This window comes from Colletes gigas, unplaced genomic scaffold (assembly GCF_013123115.1).
Source record: "Colletes gigas isolate AHSC1104 unplaced genomic scaffold, ASM1312311v1 Colletes_gigas_Sc00007, whole genome shotgun sequence".
Classification (NCBI taxonomy): domain Eukaryota; kingdom Metazoa; phylum Arthropoda; class Insecta; order Hymenoptera; family Colletidae; genus Colletes; species Colletes gigas.
In genome coordinates, this window is record NW_025106636.1 from 4,642,657 (window position 1) to 4,652,181 (window position 9,525).

A 9,525-nucleotide genomic window follows, 5' to 3' on the forward strand; every position below is an offset into this window, starting at 1 on the left:
ATTTATTTACAAGTTTCCTTCGACGACGTAAAGTTGCAACTTTACGACATGCCATAAATACATGGAGCCATTATTTGTGCATCGTTAACACGGTATTCTTATTACACGAACAAGCACTTGTCTTCATGAAAGCTGTTATTAACGAAAAGGTGTCAACGGTTGTTTTTTTTTAAATATATAACATTCTTGCCACGTGACCATAATCTTTTTTACCGACGACCGTTAAAACACCATTCGAAAAAAATTTTCGATTCGTCACCCCTTTTCATACGATGGAATTATTAACGATCCCCGGTTTTATAAAATCTATAGACACTATGGATCCAATAGCCATGATTCATGACGAGATAACTAATCTAATTTATAATAATAATCGTTACACAAGTATATTTTTTGTATGTACAGACCAAATGCTCCGAGATTTCTGAACGAGAAACACATTTTACATTTGTCAACCCCAAAGAATTTTAACCGTAGTTTCAAAAGGTTCAAAGTGTATCGATGAAAATTATTTATCCTTCATACAAAATAACAATCCTGTTTCGCCATGTTTCTATCGTAACGCCGGAATACCCGCTTTCAAGTGACAAAATGGCCAGTTCGCTTGAAGACGGGGTGGGTGGCGACTTCGAGCATCGAGTAAACAGAAACAATGGGGTGATGTTTATTAACGCATTAGGTACCAAATTAACTAACAATATGACTGATCAAGTATAATATTCCTTGTATTTTAAACAGAAAGATAAACGATTACTTTTCGAAGTCTCCTGAATGGTACACTGGTACTTAATGGGTCAACAAACTTCTCGACTGCGTCTCGAGTATTTCTTCCCGCCAATTATACCTCGAAGGCCGGGAGGTAGACAAACAAGATTAGCATGGAGTCGCGTATCTTCTATCTGAATCGAGTTCAGAGATCCAAATACATGACTTGCGTAGCAGAAATGGCCCCGCAAGCGGCGAGGGTGCTCGCCACGCACACCACCGCCGTGGTGGTTCCAGACTGACTGACGATGGTCCCTAGACAGCAGGAGAGCAGAAATTGCGCCAGGAAGACCATCGACGAGACGATCGCTACGTCTGTACCGAGACCACGTACTCCCTCGCTTTGAACGGCTTCTCCATCGGCTGTCACCTCGAACTGCAAAGACGACTAATTCAATTTCCAACACACACACAGACGAAGACAGACCTAACCCAGACAAACACCAGCTCAAACATACTGTATTACGTATCGTACTATTTAATGACACTACAGATCTTGCAATGTTTATCATGTTTCATCAAATTGACACTGCCACTTCAAAGTCTGCAATATACCGAAAAAATAAGCTTCGTTTGTACATTTTTTGCAAACGAAACTGTCAAGCTTTTCCAGTGGGGGTTCTGCTCACTGTTTTGTTCATCCTTCGAGGATGCACACGAATTTTTTTAATGGAAAATAATCAAAATTGTGGAAGTCGTTTAGTAATTTAGTAACTTGAGTATTTCAGTTACTGTGCAAAAGCTCGTTGGAAAATGAGTCGTCCCAGTCGGGTATGTTTTCTCGTTAGTAGCTCTCTAAGAAATTAGCAGGATTGCTCCCAAAGGAGCGCTTCCCGTTTCGCAGGGAGCTCCGATAGTCGTTCTCGACTGAGCGATATTATTCGAGGCAATTGTTTTCTTGGTGACAATGGCGACGATCGTAACTTTCGAGACGATGTAGCTCCGTAGCATTCCCCACGGGTAAAATTCATCTTACGAGGCTTTTAAGGACAATTGAACAAAACGAGAGCTATAATTTAACCGTGTATAATTTAAGAGCGTCTGTGGTACGATTAACTGACCGAAAGTAGATGAGACATACTTGGTTTCAATTTTTCAAATATTTCATTTGGTTTTATTTTGATTAAACTTTGTATTTGCAAAAATCTTGGTAAATGTTACTCACCGTCGACGAAGCGTGATAGTGTGCAACCAACAAGTACGGCATGGTGAACAAAGTGGAGTACATAACGCCTGCTGTCCAAGAGAATATGATCACCCCCACCGGATGTTTGGTCAGCGCCATCATCATCATACCGGTGCTGTAGAACAGCAGGCCGCAGATGTAAACTCTTCGAGCTCTGTTCAAACAAAAGTCACAAAGTTTTGACCCCGTAAAAATCGAGAATCAGGGAAGATCGAGATTACTTGTAGCGTTCTATCAGCCTCTCGATGATCAACGAGTAACACGAGCAGGAGAGCGAGTACATGGACATCCCCCAGCACCCGAAACGAACGCCACTTTCGTACAGTTCTCGTTCCTTGGTGCCATCCGGTGCCTGTGATCAGACATATTTACGAAACTCTGCTCTACAGTCGATACAAATTGTTCAATCTCTGAATACTTCCAAAAATGCAGAATCTACCCTGGGAATCAATTTCTCGTGCCAATACAAATCGAAAAGTCCTTTTCCATTTTGCAATCGGACGTTTCGTTACCGAGATACGAACGATTGAAGTTTTACGCGCGCGAATATCGTAGTCGCGTGTCCCGCGCGTGACCATGCGCATGCGCCGCCACTCGATCAGCTGATTGAAATGGCGCGAACCCGGAGCGCGATCAACTTTAACTGCTCATATCTCGGTAACGAAGCATCGGATTACGAAACGGTAAAGGACTTTTCGATTCATATTTTCACGAAGAATCGATCGGTAATAATGTAACGAGTTGCTCGCCTGCGGATTGCCGCCATAGACAGCTTCACCGACGAAATCCGTGAAGTAGAGCGAGTAACAGACGTGGGCCATCCAACAGAACAGGTTCGTCAGGCACACCATGCGCAGACTGTGCGGCATGTACACGATCGAAAGAAGATATTCCCTCAAAGTAGCCTTAGGATTCTCGCCGCTCTCCTCGAAGCCAGATTTATCGCCACTGGCTTCCTGAGGTATGGCGTCCGGTATCATAGGCACTTGTCCAGCTCTTCGTTCCGGCTCTTTTACTGGCAGAGGTTTCAAGACAAATTCCTAAGGAACCATGTACACTTAACGTTAAGACTTTCCTTGAGGATATAAATAAATCTTAAGAGACAAGCATGGACGACCATGAACTCACATCCTTCTTCGTGGCAACGTCTTGATCATTGTCGAGTGTCCCATAAGAGACGGACTCTTCCGTCGTAATTTTATCGTGCTCCTTTTGCTCGTCCTCCTTTCCTTCGGCAGACATCTAATTAAATTTGAAAACAATCTGCAGGCTACTTCGTAACACGTGAATGCGTTTTCTTATTTAATTTTAAACATGTAAATCGATACGTTTTGTTAATAAATAGCAATGGACAGTCGATGGGAATGAATGGAAAACGAACCATTTGCTCGTGTAACTGTTGATACTCGTCCCTTTCCAGTAATTCCAGAGGGATTTCCTTGAAGCTGGTGATGGTGCAAAATACACAGATGACAAAGATGATGGTAATTAAAGTGAACGTTGCATGGAGATGTCCACCCAGCATCACTCCTATCGCAGTGGCGTCCCAGTTAATGCCACCCAATCCGTAACCCATAAAACCACCTAAGCCTGCCATTATGGTGAACGTGCTTAACCCTTTGGCGTGATCCTCTGCGAATACAACGAGTGTCCTGATATTATTTCCCAGCAGCTACTGATCCGATTAGAATTAAGTGGTGACGCAAGAACGCGGACAAATTGGAGGATCGCGAATCTTTGTTGCCAAGAAGATGAGATATATTATATATTGGTTGTTAGGGTAGATGGAGTTAAAAAAATATTTAAAACATTTCTTGAAGCAGCTAAGTTAGGACCCTGAGGCTAACTTGCTCGATCAGGAGGTAATTCATTTACTTGCCAGGTGTAGTGACGTCAAGCAAATAAGCCCTGGCCGGGCTCTGGCAAGCGTCAGCGTCGAAGTCGAGGAGAACCGTGCCCAAGATCGTAAAGAAGATGCCCCAGGAGTGGGAGGGTGGCTTCACAGCATCCTCTTTCGCTTGTTTGGCTGTAGTTCGATGACCGAGGGGGACCGAGTAGTTGGTCCCATGGGGTGGCGTGTCGCCGAAAGCGTAACCCATGTCCTCGCCATTGGGGACCAGTATCAATCCTGCGTTTACCACCCGTGGACTTTATTTTAAATTAGTACTATTTCTATTGTGATTTTATGAATGTTTTCTTGGACCAAAAGGCGTCCATTCGAGACGTTTGCATTAAGGTAACATGGGAAGCTTTTGTCGGAATCGAGGATTGCTTTCTTGCTCTCCTCACCTATCAATACGCCGATTGCCAGCAACATGATGAAGGGTCTTCTTCTTCCGTACTTCAGCCTGCATCTGTCGCTCAAGCTCCCCAGAATCGGAGTCACGAAGAAGCCGATGAGAGGGCTGAGTGCCCAGACGAGCGTCATGTGCTGATGATCCACCCCGATCTTTAGGAGGGTCGGTGAAACGAAGGCCGTTTCGGCGGCGTACGAGAATTCGATCCCCATCACGGCCGCGGACACGCGCACCAATTCACCTCGAGTCTTTTTCCTGAAAATCAACTCGATCAGACCGATTGTACTTCTTTAAAAGAGTCTTCCTCAAGAGTCTGGAGCCTTGAAAGATTTACTGAAGCAGACCTGACCCAGAAACAGACATTCCCCGTGAATATTTCGCGGAAAAAACAATGAGAAAAAAATGACTGGTTGTTTCGTCTTTGAGCCATCCACGAGGTTAACTTGGATTCCGAAAGGATGAGTTTTGCAAAGTCGATCTACCTGTAAACATGTGCGTAATCGTCCAACGTCCTCTCCAATTTCGGCGGTCCCCGAATATGATTTAAGAATCCCTCGATCCCTTGATCCGTGGGCACGCTGTTCTTCCACTCTTTCCATACCTCCCACCTCTCCTTGATCTTGTCGCGTACACCGTGGAGCCTGCCAGCGAAGCCCTCGTACTCGTGGAGCTTGTCGACCATGATTGCGTACGGCGTGTGTCGCGCGCGAATACCTGTCCCACCGTGTTTCAATCGAAAGTCCTCGGTGTCATCGCGACGCCAGGTACCGGGATCTATGACACCCCTCGAGCGGACGGTTCACGCCGCGAACCCTCACGCCCACACGCTCGTCGCTCGAACGTTCCGCGGGTGGGATGAAAAAAGTTTACCCGGTCGCGAATTCAATTAGCGCGCACCGTAGGAAGCGCGCGTTTCCGATCCATCGCGAACGAACTTGGCTGGTCGATCCGCGGAGAAGGGATACTTTCGGTAGGGGTTGGGGGTGGTGTGCTACGCCGGTGAGATACGAGACACGACTGGCGGTCCCGCAAGCTCGCGGCCAAGACGAAAGCACCAGCGACGTCGACTCTCGCCGAGGGATGCCCGGTTCCAACGTCCTCCACGTCCGACCCCGCGTACCCAGAGGATTGTAAAATGAGCTTTTCGTGTACCGGGGGGAGGAGGGGGAGGAAACCTACTTACCGGGTGGCTCCTCGTTAGCGTTGATTAAAATCGGTTCCGTCGCGAGGGGAGCGATCGAATTGGAAAAAGGAGATTTCTCGATAGGGGCAACCTATGGGGTTATAGTATCCGGTCCCATGGGCGAAGACGGAACCCAACACCCTGTTCGAGAATATTTATCGCCAGGTTTTACACCCCTTTCCTAATAATCGACTCCATGGACGATTTTATTAGCTTTTCGTGGGGCAATTTGAGAGGTGCATTAGGGAGTACTGAGAGTTGAGCAGGGTGTATTTAATTATTGGGGCTTTTCTAGGTATTTGAATTTCATTCTATTCGAATAACAGTACTCAAAATTCGAGTGCTACTGTTCTAATATCATTTTTCGAACAGCGCAATTACAGCTGACAGTAGTCGGGAATGTAATTGGAATTCTATGACGGACCAGGGAAAAATGAGTTCGATCAACGCGTTATGGTTCTCTGGCAATGGGCTATCGATGCGTATTGCTATCGTAAGCTCTTACTAAGGCGAAGCTCGAGGCAAGGCCATATACGCAACAAGACCTACTTTGTAGGACTTCGACTAATGCGACGGTTCGATATGCTCGCGACAGTATAATATGCTTCCTGAAAAAAAGTCACGTTTCCTTAACGGTATCTAGCCCCATCCTAACGATAATTCCACGGAGAGTGCAATCGAAGATGTTTCAACATCGACGCCGCCTATCCGCCATGTTTGAACAGCCAAGAGGCGTCCATTTTTTTCCTTAACGCGCCTTAACCTTTCTCTATTCTTATTTGAATATCGATGCATTGTTATTCGAATATCAATATTCCAGTACAACTATTCAAATATAATTCTTGGAATAAAAAATAAAAGAGTAACGGAGAGTTGTCAATAACGTTAAACCAGAATCTGTAAAACATTATGCGTTTGTTCGTATAAAATTCCACTCTGGACGGCGTTAAATCGAATTGAAAATCCGCCGCGAAAGGAGCACGAGGGAATCGACAAAGTGCAATTTCCGCGGCGGAAATTACATCTGCGACCAGTGGAAAAAGCTTTGTTGGGGAGCTTCGTTTGCGGAGACAGAGTGTAGTCAGTTCGATGTGTACGCGTGTAAACACTTACGCATTTAAGAATAAAGCAAACACCATGTATTTCTATATACACACGCGTAGATAAGCGGAAAGTGCTGGTTCGATACCGTTATTATTTATGCCGTGTATAATAAACGTTGTGAGAACGAAAGCAATATTTTTTTGAACGTTGCTATTCCACGTCGTTCGTATTAATTTTATTCCAACCGATCGTAACGAGATCCAGGAAAATGGCGGGCACGAGAGACGCCATAAAGGCTCGAGCCGATCGACAAGAAAAATCCTTGGCCGATTAGAAAGTTTTCGAATCGTTTCGGAAATTGTATTCGTTGAGGTGTCTAGTTTATTTCCGCCGTGACGCACGTTAACGATACGATTTGAGTTAACCTTGCGCAAGAGGAACAAGTCAATGACGATCGTCTATAGTCTGCTAATCATTTAACGTGCAGTTTCATTGAAGACACGTGCAAATATCGTTTTAATTCTTATCGATGCATGCCGTTGTTAGAAGCAATCTGTTGTGCAATCAGGCTTACGTTGCATCTGCAAATGCAGAATAAGACGAAACTGGTCCTTGCTATATTCTATTATACTTCTGTGTGGTCCCATAAACGTTAGCCTATCTGCTCAGGAACAGTAGTCACATACTCTTCCAGTTCGTAAGAATTATTCGACAATTTATAGTCGCTTCTCAAACTCTGATTTCTTTTTAATTAAATGCTGTATGTATTGCTTGCTTCTTATCTTAGATGCTACTTTCATTAATTACGTGGTATTTTCTGGTAGAGCAATTCGTAGCGTAGTTACCGGAGCACCGGTTTCCAATCCGATTATTTGATTAAACTTTATCAACCCTCCAAGCCCGCTTCCACGAAACAACCATGATGGGGAAAAGCAAGGTTATGATTGCACCGGAACCTCGATAATAATCTTGGTATTTTCTCGATGGATATCTTTATTATTCGATAAATAAGTCGTTCGAAGTTCGTGCAAGAGGAAGACATTGCTGCTCGAGTGAGTCGTCTAATAGTAAATCCGTTTTAGTCGATAAATGCTCGGAATTGGATAAAGGATGAAAATAGCATCGTAAGTAATATTTCAGACGAGGTTCCATCAATCATTTCAAGATTGTATTGCATTCAGTGTATTTTATTAAATCCACAGTCGCCATCTTTCTCCATGTCGAGACCACAATGGCCACCATCGTCCATACGTGCATGCTGTGATTAACCTAACCTTAAAGTAAATAGCAATCACAATATAAGAAGGCAAAGTGAGGAACGTAGATCCTGTAGGGATCGAGATTTTCATTATTTCTGTCGAAGGATAAATTTATCTTTGGCTCGTAGTCTTTCAGGGAGGTCGCATTGGTAATAAAATGGAAGGTCGATAGGGGAGACGATCGATTTTACGGGTAAACGGGAGCTCAACGTTGATCTCTATTGTTTTTTACGCGTCTCTTCTTTGCGTGCGTAAATCCTATTTATCTTGAATGTCTGCCTAATACGTATTCCCTAGCTTCAATTTGCCTGGCGTAGAAACGATAGTAAATTCGCGGGAGAATGAGACTGGTACATCATTTACGTTGCTATAGACGATGGGATCTGTGTTAAGAACATCCATAGAGATTGTGTTTACGATACCATCATAGCAATAGACAGTTTCCAAGTTCTGACCAGGGATTTAAGTGCCTTGGATGATCCAAAAGTTCCACATACCCTGGAGAAAACAGAGATTTCGAGGATTATTAGAAAACTCCAATGCCCCAAGTTCTAATTGGGAGTTTAGAAACCTTGGAATAGACCAGAAGCCCTAAGAATCCCCATTGGTGTTCTAACACCGACCTACACCCATGCAGTCTGAAGCAAAATAGAGGTTTTTAAGATCATCCGAGGACTTCGGAGTCTCCAAGTGTTAACTAGGAGTTTAGAAACCTTGGAGTAATCCAGAAACCTTAAGAATCACAATTAGCGTTCTAATAGACCCAGACCTATCAATAGAAGTTCAATATTTCAGATGAATGAATAGTCTTCGAGTTGTAAACTTCAAACGTCCTGAAGCTCTGAATTAATATATATCTGAACTTGTATATTACGGGTTAGAATCACTTGAGCTCCTTAGGCTTTGAACCTTTGGACTTTAATTAGCTCAACTCGTTGAGACTATCCTTGGACTTCGTTGATCGTTAAGGCTTGCATCGGCCATGTACTTTGTCGTGATTGCTTGATTATCGCCATTCATTGACGTGCATAACAAAACAGAACCTTTTGCTCCACATTCTAAAGACGGAACCCGATGCCTCATCAATTCGCACTTTTCCTGCTTCGCGACCAGCAAACAAGGTCGCCTCAACTCCGACGAATCGCTAACCTGGCGAATATACCGCGTTATTAATTAATCTGCCGCATAAATTTTATTTGAAACATCGCGTTGATGGTTACCAAGATATACAAAATGGCGTAAGGTGGACCTACTTCCACTATGGTTCCAACAGCTCTGTTAAGTTTGAAAAGAGCCATCATCTCTTCGTAAGGGATGGAGTTGCAGTGTAAACATTGTTAACTAACAAATTTGGAACACCACTGTGGCTCTCGGCCCTCCACTTATCAGAATCGTTTCAACTCGAATCGAGTTCCGATCGTTAGACGGGAACAAGGTGAACAGGAAATTTCGCAGCTGTTATCGTCGCGATGGAAGGACTCGAGCCGGAACAGAACAGAAATCGTTCGATGAACTTTGCTTCCCGACAGAAGAATCATCCCATCGTTCGGAGGCGGGAAGACCAACTGCCTCGAGCACTGAAGGACCAAGGCTTTCGGGGCCCCGAGAATACAATAATATTTGTTTTACATTTTTATCTACCTCCAATCATTTTAATGATACAGCTTTACCTAGAAAGTCCCTAGAAGTCCCCTAAGACCCGATTTTCTTGCAACAAGCGAGGGAATATACACAAGAGACATTGATACTAATTTTATTTTCCTTAAAAAAGTTTCTTCGAGAAACCGAGAT

General features: G+C 44.0%; 1 protein-coding gene across 1 annotated transcript; it reads right to left on the reverse strand.

Moving 5' to 3' along the window:
• Positions 1-22: 22 nt before the first annotated feature.
• LOC122396153 (proton-associated sugar transporter A) lies at positions 23-5,253 on the reverse strand. The gene is made up of 9 exons (XM_043394309.1): positions 4,731-5,253; positions 4,241-4,503; positions 3,831-4,079; positions 3,333-3,583; positions 3,080-3,193; positions 2,701-2,991; positions 2,173-2,303; positions 1,931-2,105; positions 23-1,141 (listed from the first exon to the last, which is right to left on the reverse strand). Exons 1-9 carry the CDS (start codon positions 4,928-4,930, stop codon positions 911-913), a joined length of 1,905 nt encoding a protein of 634 aa, XP_043250244.1. The 5' UTR covers positions 4,931-5,253; the 3' UTR covers positions 23-910.
• Between the last annotated feature and the right edge of the window lie 4,272 nt (positions 5,254-9,525).

Bases quoted from the DNA above. Each gene is read 5' to 3' on its own strand.
- LOC122396153 (XM_043394309.1), bottom strand. From the start codon at position 4,930: ATGGTCGACAAGCTCCACGAGTACGAGGGCTTCGCTGGCAGGCTCCAC. The intron at 3,194-3,332 runs GTTCGTTTTCCA...AAATTTAATTAG, and splicing joins AACAGTTACACGAGCAAATG to ATGTCTGCCGAAGGAAAGGA. The intron at 1,142-1,930 runs GTGAGTAACATT...TCGTCTTTGCAG, and splicing joins ACTATCACGCTTCGTCGACG to TTCGAGGTGACAGCCGATGG.